The sequence below is a fragment of the Pteropus medius genome, unplaced genomic scaffold, assembly GCF_902729225.1.
Source record: "Pteropus medius unplaced genomic scaffold, Ma_sr-lr_union100, whole genome shotgun sequence".
Lineage (NCBI taxonomy): Eukaryota > Metazoa > Chordata > Mammalia > Chiroptera > Pteropodidae > Pteropus > Pteropus medius.
The window spans coordinates 260,877-284,483 of record NW_024347731.1 but is presented as its reverse complement, the minus strand read 5'-3'; the positions used below and the strand labels follow the sequence as shown (position 1 = coordinate 284,483).

The 23,607-nt window shown below is 34.2% G+C and overlaps 1 protein-coding gene across 4 annotated transcripts; it reads left to right on the top strand.

Annotated features, from left to right (window-relative positions):
* The first annotated feature begins 1,057 nt into the window (after window positions 1-1,057).
* On the top strand, window positions 1,058-23,086 carry CUNH5orf34 (chromosome unknown C5orf34 homolog). 4 transcript variants are annotated; one of them, XM_039877072.1, is made up of 13 exons: window positions 1,058-1,121; window positions 4,011-4,244; window positions 4,387-4,476; window positions 6,364-6,998; window positions 8,712-8,813; window positions 9,952-10,075; window positions 15,317-15,408; window positions 16,308-16,377; window positions 17,031-17,201; window positions 17,601-17,695; window positions 18,873-18,971; window positions 21,726-21,766; window positions 22,674-23,086. In XM_039877072.1, the coding sequence occupies exons 2-13, from the start codon at window positions 4,050-4,052 to the stop codon at window positions 22,862-22,864; spliced, it is 1,905 nt and encodes a 634-aa protein (XP_039733006.1). In that variant the 5' UTR covers window positions 1,058-1,121; window positions 4,011-4,049; the 3' UTR covers window positions 22,865-23,086. The 4 variants fall into 4 exon arrangements, with proteins under 4 accessions (XP_039733006.1, XP_039733007.1, XP_039733005.1 ...); XM_039877073.1 differs by having other exon boundaries at window positions 1,073-1,436; XM_039877071.1 differs by lacking the exon at window positions 1,058-1,121 and adding an exon at window positions 3,235-3,846.
* The last annotated feature ends 521 nt before the right edge of the window (window positions 23,087-23,607 follow it).

Below are 23,607 nucleotides of genomic sequence, written 5' to 3'. Positions count from 1 at the left end.
TGGTTATCTAAGGATGCCCTCATTAAACTACTACATAAGATTGAAGTCAGTTTGCATCTCAGACTTTTAAAAATGGAGAGGAATTTCAGGAGTTAAACTTCTCCCCATCCCTCAGTCCTGCCACCTTTGCTTTAAGCCCTTGTAATAGTTTACCGTTGCTTTAAAGATAAAGTCCATAATTTATAAATTCATAATGATCTTGCCCTTGCTTACCTTTTATAGTCCCATTTCAGGCTTCTCTGCCCTGAAGGCCTCTCTTTCTCTTTAATCATTCTTAACTCAAATTGACTTTCTTTCAGCCCCTTTAAAGGGGCAAGATCTTTCTTTGGGGCTCAGGACCTTAACACAAACTGTTACCTCAGACTGAAAAATTTCCTTCTCTTCCTGCCTAATACCTACTTATCCTTCGGATTTCAGTGGAAATACTTCCTCAGCCTACGTTAGGTCTGCCTACTATATGCTCTCACAGACCTGTATTTTGTTTTAAAACACCACAACGGTGATCAAATTTTCGTCTAGCCGTTTCTTTCTGGTTAATGTCTAGTTCTGGTTAATGTCTGGTTAATCCTCGACCCTCCGTCTCATCCCCTGATTTACTCCCCAGCTTGCTTAGCACATAGGCGCTTCATAAATAGTTTAATGGCAATAAATATAGCAGACACGTCTACTTGCTATTTTAGAATAAACACAGGTGCAAATACACAGTTGAAGGATATTTTCTGATACCAAATTAGGAAAATAGGAAGTCTCTATCTTTGGTCAAGTTCTTAAACAGCTTTATTGAAGTATAACTGTCGTTTAGATTATTTAAATAAGCAACACTCCACTAAAACCTACCCCTGTGGCCAGCTTGGCTGGATTGTCAAAATGCTCGTCCTCACAGGCTTTACATCACAACCAGGTCGGACAGGATCCGTGTGGTGTACCGGAAGTAAAAACACCGGAGAGGAGCCCGCCAGATCCGGACTGGGAGAGCTGCACCTTGCCCACTTCCGGCTCCGCCCTTCACTGGGAGTGCAACGGAGCGCGGCCCCCGGGGCGGTGCGGGGGGTGGGAGGTGGCACGGTCAAGGCGGGACTTCCGTTCTTCTTTATTCCGGAGAGGAAAGCCGCTTCCCCAGGGTGAGGGAATATTTGAATTTCTGTTGTTTGCTTGTGTTTTCTTCCCCGGGTCATCGTTGCCGCCGCTACTGTAACAGTTACTCAGACTTGACGGACCTGTTGGCCAAAACACACTCCCTGTGGCCATATTCCTCTGCGGTTGTGATTTTTTTCTTTCGAGAAACATCACTTGTTGGTAATTTGTCAAATTCAAGAAGTATTTCTCGAGAAGCGGCCGTGGGCAGGCGCAGATGTTGCGGCTTCGAGCATTTTGGCAAATTAAAGCACGGGGCCATTGATTGGCCTCATTTCCACGACTTCTCAGCTCGGAAAAGTGTAAGTTCAAGACGTTTGATTGGTGAGCTTTTTCTTTATCTAGATATCGCATTTTGAAAAACGAGGTTCTCATTGATGTCAAGAACAGTCTTGTGGCTTTTTGATCGTTAAACATACTCAGACGTAATGTGCTGGGTGGTGAAAACACGAACAGGAGTAAAACAGAGTTGTAGCTGGAGATGTGGATTGGGGCCGGATTATATGCCAAGAATTTTAGAAAATCTGTTTCTTGAGTATGCTTCTTACTTAAACAACAATTATACCTTAATAAACTGTATTTAAAAAGTAAAACACTTCGCCAAAGATAGAGACCTTTTCCCAGTTGGTATCAGAAAATGTAAGTTTTCCACCTGTGCATATGCACCTGTTTTTTTCTGAAATAGCAAGTAGACATCATATGGCTATGAATATTTATTGCCATTTAACATGTAAACTAATGATGTATAGTGGTTAGTATGGTCTGGTTCTTGGAAAGTTACCAATGACAGCAATGCTAGAAATGGAGAGGGAAGAAGCTAGAAACTGGTCCCAGATAGTCGCAGGAACTGAGGGGAGAGTTCATGGCCTGAAATTCAGAGCCACAGAAAGGAGGAGGAGCCAGGTCCATGAGACACACTTAAAAATTAGAGAACTTGTTACAAGGGGGTGGAGGGAAATAGAAATCAACTATTGCTAACATTGAGATGCTATTAACTCAAATTGTGAATTGAAAAAAAGCAAGAATTTCAAATTTACTTATTTATTCTTTCATCATTAGATAAATATTGCACCCTTATTATTTGCCAAGTATTGTTTTAGGTGCCAGGGATACAATTGTGAATAAGGCAAATGAAGTCTCTGCTCTGATTGAGTTTATATCCTAGTAGGAAAAAAAACCGAAAAGCAATTGGGAGATATTTGGGAGCAACTTTAATTGATATGGTCAAGTTAGGCCTTTGAGGAAGTGATATTTATGCTGAGATCTTAATGGTAACAAAGATCCAGCCATGTGATGAGCCAGGAAAAGGACACTCTAGGCATAGGCAGAAACAAGAGTAAAGGTTTAAGATGAGAAACACCTTGTTTAAAAAACATTGAAGAGGCCAGTGGAGCTAGTGTCCTGAACAAGGAAGAGTCAGGAGAGTCATTTCGAGAGGTAAAGAGTGCCATATTGTGTGGCTTTTATAGGCCATGGTTAGGAATTTGGATTTTATTCTAAGTGCAAGTGGTAGGTCGTGAGCCAAGAAGTGATATCTCATTTTTATTTTAAAAGATCCCTCTGGCTACTGTATGTAGACTGAACTTGAGGGAGGTAAGAATGAAAGTGAAATTAGGAGATATTACAGAAGTCTTTTTGGTGGAAGTGATTAAATTCCATTTTAGTCATGTCGAGTCTGATTTATCTGTGGGACAGGGACATGAAGAGAGGTCTAGCAGACAGCTGACAGCTCTGGAGAAAGATCAGGTCAACTTGGAAATTCTTTAGAGAAAGAAAAAAAAATTGTGTTTTATCTTCAGGAGAGACCATATCATTTAATATTGACTTATATCCTGACATATTCCACAAATGATTATAGACTAATCATATGTAGCTTATTACATATATTGAAAGGAGAATAAGATTTAACAAGGAAAAAAAGCAAGAGTGGGCATAAAATCAACATGAGTATAGTAAGAAGAGAGGAAATGGCATGATTAAGGTCCAGTCTTATTAAGGATTCTTGATTTAAGGGAATGATGAAGAATGATTAAATTAAAAACAGAGGTAGACATAGAGGGGAAGATGTGGCAGCCTTTCTTTTCTTTTTTTAAATAAAAGGCAGAGGAAGAAAGTGTCTGTTGCAGAAGGTGTACAGTACTGTCAGTTTTACCAGTTGAGTAGGATGAAGACTGAAGTCACTGGGTGTAGAAAGAGAGACATTGGTGACTGCAGTGAAACAGAGAGGCGAAGGAGAAAGCTGGACTGCAGTGGACTGAAGGTTTATGGTGAAGAAATGGGCAATGACTGGATGCTATGCTCGAAAGGTTTATTGGTCGGAAATAGGGGTAAACTGGGGAAAGTGGTATCTGTGGGAAGTTATTTTCTTTTGTAGGATGAATCTTGATCACTTTAGTAGAAGGAGATAAGGTCCTGGTAGGGGATGAGGTAAGAAAGAATAAGAGGAAATTGAAATCAGTGAGATGATGATGAATCTAAGACCCTAGGAAATTAATTTGCTCGTTCAGTAGTGACATGAAGCTATTTCCTTAATGCCAGCCTCTACGGACAAGAATCCAGATGTTCTTTTCTTTTAGGCCTAATAGTTACTTTTTGCCTGCCTTTTGCATATATTACAAATGATTTGCTGTATTCTTAGTGCAAAGGTGGAATTTGCTTGTTATTTGAAATGAGACACCGGAGAATATAATTTTCAACGCAGATTATTTAAGGGTATGTAGTAAGATAATTTTCCTCCAACAAAAGTAAATGCCATGGCAATGTAATTTACTTACTTTCATAGATTATACATCTGTTAGAACTTTTTTCGATATTTCGATAGAACTTTTGTACATTAAGAGAACTGTTTGTGCTACTGTTTTTCCTCTTTCCTTCAGTCTTCTCCTTGGAAGGACGTTTTATCCATAGTCATAGTAATGGCGGCTGAAGTGCGAATGGTACTTTATGAAGATGATTCAGTGCAAGTACAATATGTTGATGGTTCTAGGCTACAGCTTTCTCCCTGTGGCTCTGAATTTTTATTTGAAAAAGCACCCCCTGTTTCAGCACATCCTTTAGAACAACCAGAAAGAATTCGTCAAAGGACACACTTTGTTATAAGCACTTACCGAGTAAGTAAAAATGACACAAAGACTGCTCTTTTTAATACCAAAATATTGTTGAGGTGGCTAGAATATGGAAAGTAATTTGTATTCTGGATTACAAATGGATTTTCAAATCATTTTTTAAGATTAAATTTGTATCTTTTTGTAGGAGCAACTACAGCGAGCCCTAGATTTTCGAAACTCTTTTGCCACTTGCCCTTTTTTATCTGAAAGCATTATACCACCTGAAGGGAAAAAGGTAATTTTTAAATCTAATTTTAATATTTGAGGATAAGTAATTAGAAAGATAGTTTAATATTTAGTCTTTTTTTTTTCATGACACTTGGAAATAGACTTGCTGCTGTAGAATGCATAAGCCTTTATATTTCACCAGTCTAGGGAATTTGTATATTGATTGAGACAGAAATTATATTGTTCATCTCTTTTTTTTTTTTTTTTTTTTGGCCAAGGATTATTTCAGATAGGTAAATTTTTAATTCTCAGAGATGTCAAAATTAAGAAATTATGTGGCCATTTTTGTAGGTTATGTGTAGTTATTTGTTAATGTTTAGTAGAGATGTATAATTACTCATGGGTAAACAAATTTTATTCTTTTGCTTATATTCTATTTTGAACTTTTAGGAGTAATTATAACTATCATTTATTGAGGGTTTACTATGTGTCAAGAACAATGAATATTAAAAGTATTTAATAACACCAGTATGCCTTGGGTACCTGCATATCAAAATGGGTGTCCAACCTGTCAGGTATATTGGCTGGATATTAAATCCTTTTTACAGGAGAGAGAACTAAATCACAGAGAGTTTACCTGACTTGTCCATGGAAATTTTCTAAGTGGCAAAGTCAGGATTTGAACCCAGTTTGTCTACCTCTGAAGACTCTGTCTTTTAACTGCTTTCCACTACTGTCATGATGCTTGCCTGCCTACCAGGTAGTTTTCTATTACATTGTCTCATGGCAAAGAAGCCATAAAAAATCTTAAGCTGTAACTTAGTCTACAAGGCTATTTTTCCCACTGTAACTTTTGAATAACTTTATTAATTGAAACTGCATAGTTTGCTGCTGATGCTACAGTAGGATTGTTAGATGGTTTAATTCTAGAAAAGGGAACTTCCTTAACTGACCATCGTACAAACCAGCTTTGCCATCAATGAATACTACCCTTAATTTTAGTGTACTAACATCTGTACACAGCGATAGCACTGTAAATTTAAGAAGATTTCTTGACAATAGTTTTTGTAAATTTAATGTTTTACATAAATGGGAGTTGAAATGTTTAACTGTTGACAAGATTAATTGATTAAAAACTTATTTGACACACTATTTTTATCTTAATGGAAAGATGTATCAGGCACTTACTTGTTACAAGTGTGTTTTGCTATCGGTTAGAATCAATTTACCTTTAAATAATTCAGCTTTTAAAAATGTTACTCTTTAAGCCATCTGGAATTTACATGAGTATATGGTATGCCAGGTGCTTAACTAGAACAGGTACTTTATATTTGTTATCTTATTTAGTCTAGGTGATAACTCTTTAAGATAGCATTTTCAAAATGCTAGTCAATAATTCCAGTACCATTTATTAAATACTTTTCCCTTTCGCTCACTCATCTTGAAAAGCTTATGTTATCACATGTAACATTTCAAAATCTGATTGTCTGTTTCTGTATTCTCTGAGATTTTGTTGTCAATGATTTTTATGCTAGTTCCATACTATTTAAGTTATGATTGCTTTTAATACAGTACATCATAGTGCTGCTCTTCCCTCGTTTATATTCTTTTTCGGAATAGACTTTTGGGAGGGGCTGAAAATCTATTTATTTCTAATTCATTGTACATTTTAAACAAAAATATGTATAACACTAAATAGAATCAGGATGAATTTTTTCTTCTTTTTTCTCATTTTGCGTGTATGTTTTACCTCTCTTTTTAAGGAGGTAATCTTAGCGATATCAGTATTCTGTGGAAAACCATATATAAGCTGACACTTGGCTCTTCTTTATTCTAGGTAGTAAAACATGAAACTTTAAGAGCTTTCTTACCCAATACGTAAGAATCAAATGTTTGGAAAAATTGGTCTGTTAACAGAAAATACTCACCATCTCTTTTTCTTCCCTCAACTCAGCGTATCTTCCTTGACATCTCAGAAGTGAGGTGGCCCAGTCTTGATGCTGACGATGGCATGATATGCATGCAGAATGGCATGGTGAAGATATCATCTTTAGATGGTCATGCATACCTTTGCCTGCCCAAATCTCAGCATGAATTTACAGTACATTTTTTGTGTAAAGTGAGCCAGAAGCCAGATTCATCTGTAGTATTGTCAGAAAAAAATAATCAAGTAAAAAAGGACAAACTAGTTGAAAAAGCAGGCAAAATCTGTACATATGGACAGAGACTGAAGAATAAAGAAAATGAACTTCACTGTCAGATGATGAATTCCAAAGAACCTTTAGAGAAGAAGAGTTGTGTGAATGGAACTGAAGGGAGGGAGGCACTGCCTTTGCCTGATGCAAAGCACAGATGTGTATACACGTGGGTAAAGCAGCACTGGACTGTGAACTCCTGTCCAGAGGAATGGAAATATCCTTTGTCTTTAGCACTTCGTTTCCATAATAAAATGAGCAGAGTGGCTGGAATCGCTGTAAATGTCATCCAGAATAGAATGTTAACTTCTGATGTTTCAGAGGAAGGAGGAAAAGAGGTTTCTGTTCTTCCCAGGGCTTTATTACTCAGCTGTCCTGTCCCACACCTGCACAGGTAATGGAAGAAAGACTTATTTGTCATAAAGCTTTTGTCAGAACCAAAGGATATCCTTTTGTCCTCCAAAGGATAATTTTTCTTTCTAAATCACTAGTCATAAGGAAAGTTCATTTAGTTAATCCAAAATTTTGCTTTAAACTGATAGTAAATTTCCCTAGAAAATGTATTATTTACATTTCTTACTCTATTTCCATGAGTTAAATGTTTGTAGAAGGCTGACTATGCACTAGATACTTTGTTACACACAGAGACTAGAGAGATGACTAGGACAGAGAATGAGAGCTTAGAATCTAGTGAAGGTCATTGTCACTGAAAAGATTATTAAGGTGTGGTAAGGGATAGCCCAAGGATCTTCACAGGGCTCTGTAGAAGCAAGCACAGGGGAACATCTGCTGCCATTCAGTGGAGCCTGTTACTTTGATTGTTGGAACATCGATGTGACAAGTTTACGATCATGGGTTCTTTCATACCTAGCCTCAGAGGCCATCCTTATCTTTGGTTAACTGACTGTAAATATGTCCATTTTCAAAAGGGGTAAACATGATGATGCTTCTGGATGGCTAGATAGAAACCTTTTACTTTCACTAAGAGATGAATACCTACCTATTGGTTATAGATTTGTAATATTAATTTTGTATAAATAGTGTAATGATAATGATAATAGCTAACACACATCACTCATTATGTGCCAGGCATGGTTGTACTTTACCTATTTCATCCTTATGAAATAGGTAAATCCATTTTACAGAGGAACTTGAGACACAGAAATGTTAAATAACCTAGGCAAATTGGCACAGCTACTATGAGAATTGAGATTTGATCCCAGGTAGTCTCTGAGTACATATTTGTTACTTAAAATATGGGAATGATTTTCATGTTTGTCATGATTATCTAGTTAAAATAGGAAATTCCAGTATTATAAGTACTCATCAAAAGAGATTTGTACTCTTAAATTAACAATTTTTCAATAACTTGCCACTGGCTTTAGATTGAAATCTATTATCCTTAAATATGGCTTAACAGGCCCCCCCAATATCTGTAATCTTCTAGTCTCTCATCACCCTTGCCTTTGCTTTCCCTATTCTTGGTAAACTGGACTTCTTGCAATCCCTAGAATGCTTGTTCAAGCTTTCTTTCACCACTACACCTGTCCTTTCTTCTGCCAGGAACACTCCCTTTTCCTCTTTCAACTCATTAGTGCTCATTTCCAGGTCTCTGTGTAAGCCTTATTTCCTGTGGTTGGTTATCCTGAAGTCACTAGACAGGATGAGGTTCCCGTCAATCCCATAGCATCTGCTAATTCTTTCTTTATGCTCAATATTTACTGTTGAACATCTCTGCAGGATAAGAATCTCCATCGAGGATAGTGACCATGTTTGCTTTTTGGGTGTTGTATCCTTAGTGTATATACAGTGCCTGGCCCCCATAGGTACTTCAGTAAATATTTGTTGTTTGAATCTTAAATTTTAAAGGTTAGCAAAATTGTTAATGTGTTTAACTGTGCTGAGATTCAATAATGAGATAATTGAAAATGCATGAAAAATACGACTCTTTTAAAATTCGTTAATATAGTTTCATATTAATTTTTACTTTTTTGATCTAAGGAATTAAGCCAGAAATAAATCTTGTTACAGATGCACTATTTTGTTGACTTCTCAATGTAATTATGTGTGCAACCAGAATCAGTAGCTTCTATTTTATCCTTCATAGGTGGAATTTTTGCGATTCACTTTCACTGAGACAGTCTAATGAAGAAGAATATCCCTATCCTGAACTAGTGAAAGTGGTTTGGTACAAGGGTATTACTTATCGGTAAGGCACCTATTCAGTGATGTCACAGAGGAGACGGGATTAGCCTTACAGATAGACTCCTACAAGACGACATAGTTTTGTGGGGGCCACCATGCTCCTGTGTTTGGTCCTGAGGTTTACAGGTCTCAAAACTTAATTAGATTAGAACACACAGGGGTCTTGCTACTAATTCACATTAACCATATTCACAAGATTTTTGTGACAACTCCAAAGCCAGTGAGGGATTAGTTTTGCTAGTGAATGAAATACTTTACGTCAGCTGTTTAGGACACCCCTTCCAAGCATCAGGGGATCTAGTTGTCTGAATTAGTCACATCAGAAGGTTGCCTATTGAGCATGGAATTAGAGAAGTTAGGTAGCCTAAGGGAGATTTTGGCCTTCATTCGCTCAGCAAATATTCATTGAATGGCTGTTCTCTCTGCCTGCTCTGTTCCATTGAATTATCCCTTTCTCACCACAAAGTATGCCCTCTCTTGTGACCAGAATATTAGCATTGGCCAGATCCATAGGTTCACTTCTGTTAAATAATGCTAGAAGAGTATTGAGAAATGTTCGCTCTTTGGGCACTCCTTTTCCTGCATGAAGACCTACTTAATTCTGACAACGTAATCTTCATATATGTTTCAATAAAATTGACTTGGCTTAAGTTTTTATACATTGTATACCCAATACCTTGATTGTACCTGATTACAACCAATCACCTTCTCTTGGGGATCGCTCCTCCACATGGCTAATCTCTTCCATCAGGTATTGATTCAACTAGTTTCATTTTTAAAGAAGAATCTTATTTTCAGGTTCTAGAGTTATTATATTTAGCACCTATGCAATGGGCATTGCTTTGGTGACTGTTATGTGCCAGCTATTGTGATTGGCAGTGGGGATGCCAGGATGATAAGACAAGATGTCTGACTTCCAGAAACTGAGTTCAGTTGTTGAAATATATACATTGACCAATTCGGTGTGCTCTATTATTCTTTGTAAAAAAAAAAAAATTAGCTGGTTGGGGGTGGAGATTGTACAATTATCCATTTGCTAAATAGGTAAAAACTCATACTTTGCTTTTTTTTGAAGATTGCCTTCATATATGTTTTAATCTCAATTACATAAAAAATTTTTAATGATTATTTCTTTTCCTTAGACTTACCCATAAAAATATGAACTCAATAGAGATTTATCCTGGAGATGGATCTGTTTTCAAATCAGAAGGAGCTTATTTTGGGAACTATTTTACATACTGTTCCAATCAAGAAGGATCAGAAGAGGTAAGCTGACAGAGCTTAAGGAGATTTTTGATTATAGAGCTGTTCCCAGATAATTCTGAATGTATATGGGAAATTTGATCTCTATATAACATTGCTTCTTACTTGTCTGGACAATTAATAAAACCTTACTACCATCATTGGCATAGTAATTATTCACCACCTTATTTTTACTATAGCTATTCTCATCCTGTATTGTCTTCCATTTGTCTAAGCAATTTGTGTTTAGATCAGAAGTTAAATTTCTTATGTCATAGAATTTATCAGTAGGAAACACTAGAACCAGCTGCATTACTTTGAATCAATCTTCTTCTTTGAATTAATACTTGCACATGAAAAAGCACTTTCTGTTTTCCCCAACATGTACTGTTTGCATATGTTAAATATCTCTTAACTCCTAAATCTTTCCACACAACTAGAAAGTTGAACAAGATTGTTTTGTGTTGTTGAAAACAGTGAAAAATAACATGATATATTTAATATATCAGATCAAAATGTAATAATGTGGATATTTTGCCAATAAATCTTAATTTGCTTGTTCTCAACATTTGACATTCACCCTTTTATTGGGATCACCATAATATCACATGGCTTTACTTTGCAAATGGAACATAATAAATGTGTTTTCTTTCTCTATTACAGAATGGAGTATTTAAGTGATGATATTATCAGAGATGCTAGAGAGGAGTTAAAAATAGAGCAGTTTTTTTTTTTTTAACTATGGAAAATTTCAAACATATACAAAAGTAGAAAGACAAGTGTAACAGACCTTCATGTACCCATCACCTGGCTCATTTCATCTATACTTCCCACTGTTCTCTCCACTCCCTATTTATCTTTAAGTAAATTACAAATATTATGTCATTCATAACTATTCTAGTATATATTGGAACAGATCCCCTGCTAGGTTCTATTTGTAGGAAAGTATTCATTTAGTCAGTAAATAGTAATTGAACACTCCCAGGCAGGTGCTCTGTTAGGCCCTGGGTAAAGATGAAGAGTTCCTGCTCTCAGGGGTTCACAGTCCAGTAGGTAAACAAGCAAATGAGAGTATAATCAGTTACACACTCTGTGTGTGTGTGTGTGTGTGTGTGTGTAGTGCATGCAACAGTCAAACAGGCAAATGAAGTGGGTATGCATATCTACACTGCTCACTGCTGTGTATCAGGAGTTCACAGAACTACAAGATGAATACAGCATCTTCCTGGAGCTTCAGTTTTACACAAAGGTGTCAGGGGAAGGGGTGATAATTTTTATACTGAAGCAGACACATGGAATAGAAGCATAAGTTTTGGAGATAAAACACAAAACTTCTAAACAAATTGTGCCTTTGTGGTGGACTGCTTTAGGCTCCACTCTGTGTGCAACATTTTCACTCTCCTCTCGCTACTTGAGTGAAAAGATTTAGAAACAATTGGCTCTCTTTTCGAGATAAAATTGCTTGCTCCTTCCTTTCACTTATACTCCAAAATAAATTCCAGATGGATTAAAGGGCTAAATATAAGAAACCAAACTTAATAATTGTTAAAAGAAAATATGGAAGAACAACGTTTATAATTTTGGGGTGGGGGAAGCCGGAAGGCCAAAAAGAAAATATTTAAATATTTTAAATATTTAACTTAAATTAGATAAAGTCAAAAAAGCAGGCAAAAGTATGGAAGAAAATAATCTATAAGTCAATAATGAAAAAATCCTAATAGTAAAACAAATAAAGGACAAGAATAGTTATGATAAGAATAGAAAAGGCAATGTATATAACCCATAATATTTGAAGACATGTTCAACCTTACCACTTACATCAGAGAAATGGAAATTGAAATAATGACATAAGATTGTTCGCTCATCAACTTGTCAAAAACTTAAAATGATACTATCTATTTCCAACAAGGGTGTGGGGAAAGGGGTGTTTTCATAGTATCCATTGGAGTGTAAACTGGTTCATGGAGACCAGTTTGATAATATCAAGCAAAATTGGCCAGAAATTCTGCTTCTAGGTATCCTAGAAAAATATTAGCATGTATATACAAAGAAGCATTGCCAAAGATGTTGATTGTATCATTGTAGTAGCAAAAAACTGGAAGCAATCTAAATTGTTCATCAGTAGGGACATGTTACAGTAAGCTTTCATGATCAGATTATGGGAACGCTGTGAAGCAGTTCAAAAGAATGAGGAAAATGTAGGTGTGTAAGAGAGATAGATATTGAAAGATCTCCAAGACACTGTTGTTTGCAAAAGTTGTATAAGAACATGTATGATATCTTTTCCCCTAAAACCTATATAGTACTGTATATAATACACATGTAAACGCACAAAGAAAGAGCTGGGCAGATATACCTTTAGGTGGTTACTTTTGAGGAGAAGTCTGCGATTTTGTGAGGGAGGAGGATTGGGAGGGACTTAACTTGTATTTTGGAAACTTTTTTCCCAAGAAAAACGTAGTAATGAATTATTATATAATTAAAAACTTAACTAGGAAAGAGTGACAGGTACTCACAGTGTAATAAGAAGAAATAAGAACTTGATGTTTTGAGACCACACTAGGGCAGGGGCGACTCCAGAAAAGCCTTCTGAAGGAAGACATGGCTAAGCTAGGATCTGTAATTCTAAAGGAAGAATTGTATGAAGAATGGAGGGCAGAGGAGCATGTACTTAAGGGAACACTCTACTTGCCCAATTTTTTGCATGGCTGGCTGCTTGTCATTAAAATTTCTACTTAAATGTCACTTCCTCAAGGAGCTTTTCCTGAGTATCCAAATTAAAGAAGCTACCCATGTCACTCCCTATCAACGGTACCCTCATCTTTTTTTCTTCTAGCACTCTATACTGTGTGACTTTTTCTTATTGATCAATTGTTTGTTTGCTAATAAACCCACGCTAGAGGTTAGTCCTGGCTTACCTCTTCAAAGTACTGTTCAAAGTACCGTTATTGCTAGTGTGTAGAACAGTAGATAAATGCCACTTAACTGGAGGCTACAGCCTGGGGCAAGTGTGGAGTGTCGAAAGAAATGACAATGCTGCTGTTCAGTAGGCTAGAACAGAGATAGCATGTTGGGGGATGTTCAGAGAAGAGGCTAGACCACTGAGCTGGGCTAACTCAAAAATGGGGCATGAGAAACCCAGTTGCATTTGGGGAGCCACTGAAAGATTTAAGAAGGAAAGTGACATCAAATTTTTGTAAGATCATTTCAGAAGAAGGTGAACTGGGGTAGGAAAGAGGTGGAACTTCAAGCTGTAAGTAAAACCAGTTAGAAGACATGTATAGTAAGTAGTTCAAGGAAGAAAGTATGAGGGCCAGGCAGTGGCGATGAGAAAGAAAAGACAGGAATGGACACAAAAAAATACTAAGGAGATAGAACTGATGACTGCCTAGATATCGGGGATAAGGAAGGAGATGAAAATAATGTCAAATCATTGAATAAATTAATGAGTGGTGGTACCAGGCCCTGTATTAAACCGAAATTTTATCAAGTCTAAATTGTTTTGATGATGGCTGCTTGTTGACCTTACCAGGATCAATAGAATATTTAAATTATATCACAACCCCATCTGCCTGATAATGAATGTAAGACACTCTTAATTATAAAATGATTCCAGATTTCAGAGAGATTAAATTATGAAAAATAAGCACTTTAGAATTGAAGACATAGGATAGTAGAAAAGCAAGAATGCTCAGAGAACTCAATATCCAATAGAGAAAGACACAAATAATTAATATGTGATATTTTAAGTGCCTACGATGTGCTAAGCACTGTGCTGGCATTACAGAGGTGAGCAAAACAAATACAGCCCCTAGCTTCATGAAGCTCCATTCCAGTGGGGAAGACAGACATTAAGTAAAAAACTATTAAATTGAAATTATAAAGAAAACCAAGAAGCAGGAGTAGAGGGTCTGTGCTTGTGGATATCACTAGGGGATTCACCCTCTCTGTGGGACCACCATAATGGTTTTCCTGAGACGGAAGGAATAGGAGGTGTTAGTGTGACCCAGGGAGGTGATGGAGGAGGGAACTGAGTAGAGGGAACAACATGTGATAATTGGCACACCGGAGGTAAATACAAAGTAGAGAAGGAGGAAATACAAATTTTGAAAGGAAGATAATTCCATTTTTGACTTGTCGAAGTTGAGATGTCTGTGATATCCAGGGGAGAAGCCCAGTGGAGATTTAGATAGTCAAATCTATAGTCCAGGATAAAAGGGCCAAGACTGGTTTTTGAGTACCTAGTATATACTAAATTCTGTCCCATTGCTTTATTTCTGTGTTATATCATTAATCCTCAGGACGATCTGGATGATAGGTGGTATCCCCATTTCACATGTTGTAGTCACTGAAGCTTACAAAGGTTGTGTAACCTGCCCATCATTATAGTTCATGAGAGGCACACCTGTGATTTGAATCCAACTCTGTCTGACTTCAAAGGCCATCTCTCACTGATGGTAAATTGTGGGCTGCACTCTCTTGCAGTTCAAAACAGATCTCTACTACCACTTAGCCCTCCAGCCTCAGTTTCCTCATCTAAAAATAGGCATTAATAGTTCTTATCTTTCATAATTATCTTGAGAAGTAAATGAGATCATCCATGTAAACTGTGTAGCATAGCACCTAGCACATATCTATTTAATAAATGTTAGCCATTGCTATTATGATTATAAACATAGCTTTGAACCCTGTGAAAATAACCAGGAAAAATCAGGAAGCCAGAAAAGGCTAAAGATAGAATCCTCAGAAACACTAGCATTAAAGAGTCTGAGAAAAGAAATAAAGAAGGAGTAACAAAATAACATTTTTTTTAAAATTCAAGAACCCAAGGCTGTAAATAATATTGTCTTAAACAAACTGTAGCAATAGTTATTCCATTAATAAAATATTCCATTAAGATAGTTAGGATAAGATTAAGTCATTCAATTAAAATAGTTTTTTGATGTATAGTTATTTTTTGTCTAAAGGTAAAAGCTTGTGATACATTTCATGCTGATGTGTAGAAAAATTAAGTCATGTTAAGTATAGCCAACATTTAAATTGGGCAGTAAGTTATAGGCCATTCAAAAGTTAACTTTTGAATAGATAGAAAAAATGGGAAAATGGAAAAGCATCATAAAATACCTTTAAAATATACCTTTTATGTTCTTCAAGTTAACTGATTGCTTTGTTTCTATGTAACTACATATTTCAAGAAAAAATAGCTAAGTAATAAAGGCCAATTTTTAATATTAATGAGATTTTTCATTTTAAACTAATTTTCAGAGAGAAGAGAAAATGTATTCAGTACATAACCTTCCTCCAGATAGACCAGGAAGTCTGTTTTCGGTGTGTTCTCTTATTAAACAGGCAGCTAGGTAAGTTCTTCACATTGAACTGAATTGTATTATGTGTCTGAGTATCTTGATACCTTCTCTAATGGTTAGGATAAGATTAAGAATTGGTAGATACAATGGAAATATGTTTCTTTGATAAATCTGTCAATTTTTCTGGTCTCATCATTTATAAAATAAGGTAATCACTATATCATTAAAAGAGTACTTCTCTCTTTAAAGTGTAAAGTTAAATATGGAGAAACATCCATATATGGCAAGCAAGTGCTGGTAGGAAATAGGTGACTCTAGGTAAGTTTGGCATCATTATTTTTCCTTGGAATCAAGTTGAGGATTTGATGATACATTTAAATTTTTCATACCTCTTTATTATTCTCAGAATAATAAAAATTTCTGATAGTGTGCAACAGAGGAAATATAGTTTGATTCTTTGGTTCATATGTTGTTTTTTTTTAATTCTCTGAATTAATCTGTAGCACTCAGAAGAATCAAAGTGGATTGTTGGATTAAATTATTTATTTTTATAAATTATGTCTAAGCAACTTCCAAAATAGATTTGAAGGAGCATATTTGTAATTTGATTTCCTAGGGACAGTTGACTTACATCCCCACCACTCTTAGACTATGCTGAACCTTTTAGGTACTATGACTCTATCACCTCTTAAAATGGAACACCTGAAAATTCTATCTGGAGTCATTTTGTTGCTAAAAATTAGAGGAATAACTTTAACTAGGTAGGATTATCACAGAGAAGCAACATCCTTCGGTGGGCTTAAGAATTTCTGGAAGAAAATAGGTCTGGACATATTTCAGTAGAAATTAACTACTTGCCTAAAATGTCATATGGCATAGAGAATGATTTGCTAGAATTGGAAAAATGCCATTATTTGCAAACGTTTAAGTAGTGTTTTTCATCTTCACAGGATTCTTCAGCATTGTGCCAAGACGAGGCTTTCTTTAAGCCATAACTATAATATATGCTGCTGGAAAATGGTATCTCAAAATTATTTCAGAAGCAAGATATTTTTTAATTGTTTTATTGTTTACATATATATACTCCTGAGTTCAAATTATGTTCATCTAAGTCGTGTGAGAAATTCTTTGTAATACTAATATTGGTTTATTCAGAAAAATATCCACTTAATAAATACTGCAAAATCAGTCTTTTAAGTTACATTTTTCTTGTATATAATTTGTTTTTGTTTTTGTTTCTTCTTTTAAATGAGAGGGAATTGATTGGATTTGTGTGTAAAAACATAGTTATTGTAAACATTGATATTATAGTATTCTACTCTCTTTCCATAACTGTAAAAGTAAGTTTTTTAATGCTGACTTAGAGGAAGTGACTCTCAATCTGTATCTATACTAAATTGATTATAAACTTTATGTTGCTGTAGTTCCTAATTTTTGTCTATGTTCTATGTAAAGTTTAGAGCAGACCAGTGACTTTCCCAAGATAATAGAATTTAATCTGCTTGTTATAGACTGTTCTGGCTATCCACTTCTGGAAAAATTAAAATATACATAAGGATTCCACTATATGAAATTCTGAATTAGAATCTGAAAGTTGCCCAATGTTCATTAATTATTTAAATCTTATTAATGGATAACTCTACCTCCTGCTATTTTTACTTACTTGGTTTTAGGTACCTGGAATAAATGATAGCAATGTACTGCCTTTGCTTTTGAGAGAATTGTTCATACCCAGCGTGGGAAGATTTCTTGCATACTCTGATGACAAAGTACATGTTATCTTTCTAGATGGCATTACTCTAACCCTAAATTGGAATTTTGGCTCTTTTATTGAAAAGAGACAGGTGAGTATATTTCAGACTGAAATCTGTTTTTTAATGTTTATTTGTGGAAATAGTGTGGTACTTTATTTTCTTTGTTCTATCTCAGTTAAGTTTTGAAGTTTAAAATCTGTTAAGAGGCTTTACTGATCTCATTGAATTTCTTAGCAAAAATAAAATAGGTGTAGCAAATAGTCATCTTTATAAAGGTAACTCATTAAAAGAGAGGGACTAGTATTTTTCTTTTGATAGATAAGAGTGGTGGTTAAATAATATCCATATATCATGTAAAATATAACTTACATTGTTCAAATAAATTTTTAATGATTTATACACTTCTTTTTTTTAATTGTTAAGTTAGAAGAGGGGTTTTTTTTAAAATTTTAGAACAATAAAACTTACCTTTCTTCCTTGCTTCTTAAGGTAAATCAAGGTCTCAACTTAGGTTGGTGTAAGTTAACTTTTCCTGATGGACACGATCAGTTAATTCAGATTGAACACCCTGGACCATATGAAAGGTACTGAAAAGCAATTTTAAAAATCATTTTCATGTTAGTAAATAATTTTTACTTTTAATTGACAGAGAGGAAACATACATTTACATGTTATATATTGTTTTAGTTTTTACATGTGTATAATGTGAATGAAATAATTTCAGCTGGTTCACAATTTCACAGTTATATTGACATCTAGCATAACTAAATAGATCAGGTCGGCTTTAATCATTTCCATTTGTATTCAAGTGATTTTTCAAAGTGAATGTGTTATAGATATAACTTGCTTGCTATAGTGGTGTGGTCAACTGTGTTAACCAAGTAACTAATTAATCTCCTAAGCAATTTGAATTATGGTTTGCAACCATAAATAACTTTTATAAAAAATTAATTAGTTGATTATTCTTAAAATGGAGAGGATTCTTAAAATCAGCTTTATGTAAATTTTTTTTGGTTTATGTAATTTGTTATAATTGCACTTATGATGTTCTTGACATTTTAGTGATTTTACTTTGAGAATGTTCACAAAAGGATTGCTTTTCAGCCTCTTGAGTTTATTTTTATGTTGAGATTTATTACATTTTTGTCTAAATGTTCTAACAGTCATTGCTAGTTTGAATAATTTGCCTCAAAAAGGTCATGTCTTTAGCAAACATTGCTATTTGTTTCAGCCAATCGCTTTAGATCATTCATTTTATTACACTTGACACCTGTTTTGTATATTCAGTGAGTTATATATAATTACATGTATATGTATATATGTGTGTATATATGTACATATATATGTATATATATGTATGCATGTATGCATTAATGGGTGGTTTTTAAATTTTAAAAAGCAAATGCTCACTTAGTCTTATGTGTAAATACATTTACATGACAAAATTTAATGAAACTCATTATTCTTTGAAAAACTAAAAAGAGAATTTAGATATTTGAATTTGAACTGAGTTTTAATTCTCATCTTTTCAATCATGAATGTGAGCACATCATTTTATTTTTGATGAATAATGAGAAAAACTTGGCTTTTCTATTTCCAATGAAAAAGATTCAGAGAATTACCCAGTAAATGCCTCACTTTAGAATATTTTCTTTATCCTTTTTTCCCAAATTGTCTTAATGATTTTCCACTTTCTGAATATTTTTATAAATATTATACAGGTTCATTTTTCAAATATTTCTTTTAATATATTCAATCTAGATATGTGACAACAGTAATATCATGGTGCAGAAGACTGACACAGACTAGTCAAAGAGAGATGTCCACACATCCTTCATTTTCTATTCCTGAAGAAAATTGGTACTTATATTTCTTTTAAATTTAATCTGTGTAGAAGAGCCAACTCATACTCAAAAATTAAAATGTCAGATGGTAAACTCTAGGACTTTTTTCCCAAGAAAAACATTTTCTTAGTTAAATGTATTTAACTCTATAATGTTTTGCTACCTGAAGGTTAAAAATAATCAATCTTTAATCAGATATATAATTTATTACAGTTCATCATATATTTCATATGAAGTTCAGAAAAATTTATTGAAAACTTCATGTCAAAATGAGTAACTCTTTCAATGTGAGAAATTCATCCTGAAAACTTTATGGAAAAATTTAAAAGATTTTTTTTTTTTAATTTTAGTAATATTAAAGAAAATAAAATGTTGACTAACATAAGCTTTCAGAAAAAGTTGATTTTAAAAATAATTTCTATCCTATTAATGGCCTCCCTAAAATTAAATGGCAAATCAACAAATAAAGCAAATATTTTAGTCCCTTCAGTGTGCCTTTCAGTGTGCAGGAGACTAGAAATGGGCTTCAAGGGAATTTTTAGGGAAATTAAAGACATTTTAGGGAAAAAGCAAGGCCAGAGGTACAAAAAGATAATTTGGGCTTTGGAGATAGTGAGAAGATAATATTTGTGGAGCAGGTGCTCTCTGTTAGCTATAGTATGAGTTTTGAATGGATCTTGTAATCAATAAAGAAATTCAGATTTGATGGAATTATGAGTTTCTAAAGGACCAGAAGAAAAGTCATTAGGAAGGTTAGTATCACTGAGAGTATAATCTGAATATATTGGAAAAGAAGGATTCCAGTAACAATTCAGGAAGCTTTAAAGTTGTAAGGTGTGTTAAATAGTATGGTGAAAAAAAAATATGAACAGTACACCTGATTATTACCAAGAAAGAGGTACAAATCAAATCAATAGTGTTATCTGAATATCTCAGGCATCTTAAGGATTCAGCTTTCCTGATCCCTCATTCTTCAACTACAGACTGACTGTGAACAGAAAAGTTGTCCAAGTAGCTAGCAAAAAACACAGCTGGGAAGAAAGGGAAATTGTACATAGCTATAAAATTGGTCACTTTATCATTACTCAGCTGGTACAGTTTGTAAAATGCCTTTTTATATGAAAGCTTAGAAGATGATAACTGTTGAGACATATGGAAAAGTGAGGGAGCGGAGAAGTGCAGATTGGTGATACCAGCTATGAGTAGAAGCAATGAAGAGCAGCAGAGAGACAAAGGGATTGAGGAGGAATGAGGAAGGGAGATATAGCCACTTGCAGTAGCTCCATTTCCTTAGCAAAGCCTAAAACATCTCCAACTATAAATTGTTTTCTTGTCAAAGAGGGTAGGTTGAGGAAAGAGAAAAGATTGCACAATAAACACTACCCAAATTGTACTTTAGTATTTCTTTTCCAACTCACCGTCTATTATTAGCTTACTGATTCAACTTTTTAGTAGGGATGCTAGTCAAAAAATAGTACAGAAGATAGTTTATAAGAAGTTGGTTCATCATATGAGCAATAGCATTAAAAGTAATTTGTATTGTTGCTCATGGCCAGAAAAATGTGTCTTTTGTAAAAAAAAAAAAAAAAAAAAAAAAAAATTGTGTTTTGTAATGATGAAGAATCCAGGTCTTTACCACAGATGCTTAAAATGAGGAGAAAGATCTGTCATTCCCCATAGGCTGGAGGACGAGGAAAGAGTGTAAGCTGACAAGGAAGTACATATGGTCCACTGTAGTAAAGCTAGTAAAGTAAACAAGTCACATACCCTATTGTGAACTGTGAAGAAGACTTTTCTAGTGATTTGAATAAAAAGATGTTATAGATATTAATATTCTCATTAATTTTGCAGAGAGATAGTTGAGTCACACTATTTTCTAGTTCTGTGCCACTGCTCATATTTTATTCTAGCTTAATGAGGAAAAAGAGAAAGAACACACAAATAAGAGGTTCTGCTGGAGTTATATACAGCCCTCTACCCCATACTAGTTGCCCCAAAATCTGTTTCTGTAGAACATGGTAAGAGCTGATGTTCATAATGTTTAATGTTAGCCCTTCAAGTCAAAGAGAAGAGGATGTTTAATATATTGTGCTTAAGAAAGCAATGAAAGGAGTAGGTAATCTATTCCAGAAGGAATTTAATAGAAAATAATTATGTTTTGTGACTTAGTTCAACTGTGTAAAAACTTAGCCCTCCAAAACTATCTATTCCCTAAGAGTCCTACATAAATGAAGTCTTACTATATGTGCAAAATACTGAAGATTAAGAAAAGATACTTCTCCGGAAGAGACAATCTAGGTATAAAGATCAGAAAATAAAATAGTTCAAAGGAAAATATTACAATTAAGTATATGATTAATTAAAATAATCTATAGGAATTTAAGGAAAGTGAGATAACTTCTTTTACAAAAGTGATGAGATTTTAGAAGGTTTTTAAAATTTGAGTAAACTTTAAGGAGGAAAATGGAGGGTATCCAGGTTAGTCTCAGTTGTAGTAGGAAGGCCATTACCTTCAAACATCAATACTTGATTAAAAAGTCCTCGAGGTGGGGACTTTTATTCACCTGGCTGACTCATTAAAAGCACTCAATAGGTATCAGTTGAATCAAGTTGATTTGTTGATAAAGCCAACATAAAGAGAATTCTTAACGTTTAGATTCTTCTAAAATACTAACTTTTATGAAAAAAATCAAGTATGCTTATCTGAAATACTGTGGATAAAAAAAAGAATCAGACAACTAGCATGAACTTACTTCTCTTTTCCCCACAGGTGTGTGGCTTCTGAACTTGAAAAGATACAAAAGTTTAACTGTATCCTTTAAACACAATATATTGTTCTACATAATTACAACTTTGCACTTTATATTAATCCAGACATATATTGTGGCGCTTCATTGAAAAATATTTAAGATATTTAAGATCTGTCCGTCTTGTCAGTAGAAGGTACATCATATTGAGGATTTTTGCATCTGTGTTCATCAGGAACATTGGTCTGGGATTTTCTTGTAGTGTCTTTGTCTGGTTGTGGTTGTCAGGATAACGCTGACCTCATAAAATGAGTTTGTAAGTGTTCTCTCCTCTTCTATTTTTTGGAAGAGTTTGAGAAGGATTGGTATTAATTCTTTAAATGTTTGGTAGAATTCATCATTGAAACCGTCTGGTCATGAGCTCTTGTTTGTGGGGAGGTTTTGAAAACTCATTCAATCTCCTTACTAGTATTCAGTCTGTTCATACTTTCTATTTCTTCATGATTCAGTTTTGGTAGATTATATGTATTTAGGAATTTACCCATTTCTTCTAGGTTGTCTAGTTTGTTGGTGTATAATTGTTCATGTTTGTCTCATGGTTCTTTTATTGTGTGGTTATCAGTTGTAATTTCTCCTCTTTCATTTCTAATTTTATTTCAGTCCTCTCTCTTTTTTTCTTGGTAAATCTAGCTAAAGGTTTACTGAGATTTTTAATCTTTTATTTCTTCCCTATCACTAAACCCCCATCCAAACACACACATACGTGTTCTTTTCTTTCCCTCTCATACTCTAGTTCCTTTATCTTTAAGGAATAGACTTGATAAGTTCTGAAGCAACAACTCTATAATGAATCCAAGAGATCTTCCTCCCAATGGAGAAATTATATTTTAATATGAAGGCCAGCCTTTCTGAAATGAAAAATATTGTATAATAAAAAATGTGGGCAGAAGCTCCTTAACTAAACAACTTAGTGTTATTGGAGAACAGTGGTGTCCTAAACCAGATTTCTAACAAGAAAAATGAACAGTCTTCTGATAATTATAAACCAAAATATTCAGAAAACTTGCTAGAAGTTAATGAAAAGAAAGTATCGGTGGCATTGAAAAAAACGTCTGAAATTCTTCAGGATATTGACTGTCTTTTATCAAACTCTAAAAAGTGAAAAATGGAATTATTACACTATATTATTAAACCTTAAGGATGTTGTTTCAAGCGACTAGTATAAAATTACTAGAAAGCCAAGGAATTGTATATACGACTTCTGTATAATCATTATATGAGAAGTGACATTTAACTTTGGAGGTATTTTACTTAACCTGTAAATTTTTAAAATATATTTATAATGTACTTTATTAATAAAGAACTTTTTTGAAATTTTGAACAATTTCCTGTTTCAGATTTATGAAAAATATATATAATTATAGTTGTTGCTGTTTTATCTTGTGGAGCATTCGCTATTAATATTCAAGGGTTTTTTTTTTAACATGTAGTATTGTGTGCATTTGGTCTTTTGCTATTTAATCTCTACTCCAAGTATTTTTCAATAGAATTATGAGAAGAAAATTAGATCTTAAAAAAAAAAGAACATAAGTAATATTGCTTTAGGCTAAGAATCAAATACTTTAACAATGACTTCATTTTATATGAACTGTCTCATGAACCAGATATGTTCATTTCTTTTGAACATCTGAAAAGTCTGTGAAACTAAAATGAGCTCAGCATAAGTACTATTTATTATACTTTGTCTATTGGGAAAAAACAAAACCATACATCTAAAAAGACTTCAAGATTATACCAAATATAACCAGAAATATTCTAATTAACTTCTGGACTTAATCTTAGCCAAAAGGCCAAGAAGCAATTAATTTCTGATTTCATATAAAAGGGAAGAAGCAACAGAGGAAA

Excerpts from the sequence above, each read along its gene's own strand:
- CUNH5orf34 (XM_039877072.1), top strand. The coding sequence starts at position 4,050 with ATGGCGGCTGAAGTGCGAATGGTACTTTATGAAGATGATTCAGTGCAA. Across the intron at positions 8,814-9,951 it reads TACAAGGGTATTACTTATCG|ACTTACCCATAAAAATATGA; the intron begins GTAAGGCACCTA and ends TCTTTTCCTTAG. Across the intron at positions 17,696-18,872 it reads CACCCTGGACCATATGAAAG|ATATGTGACAACAGTAATAT; the intron begins GTACTGAAAAGC and ends TATTCAATCTAG.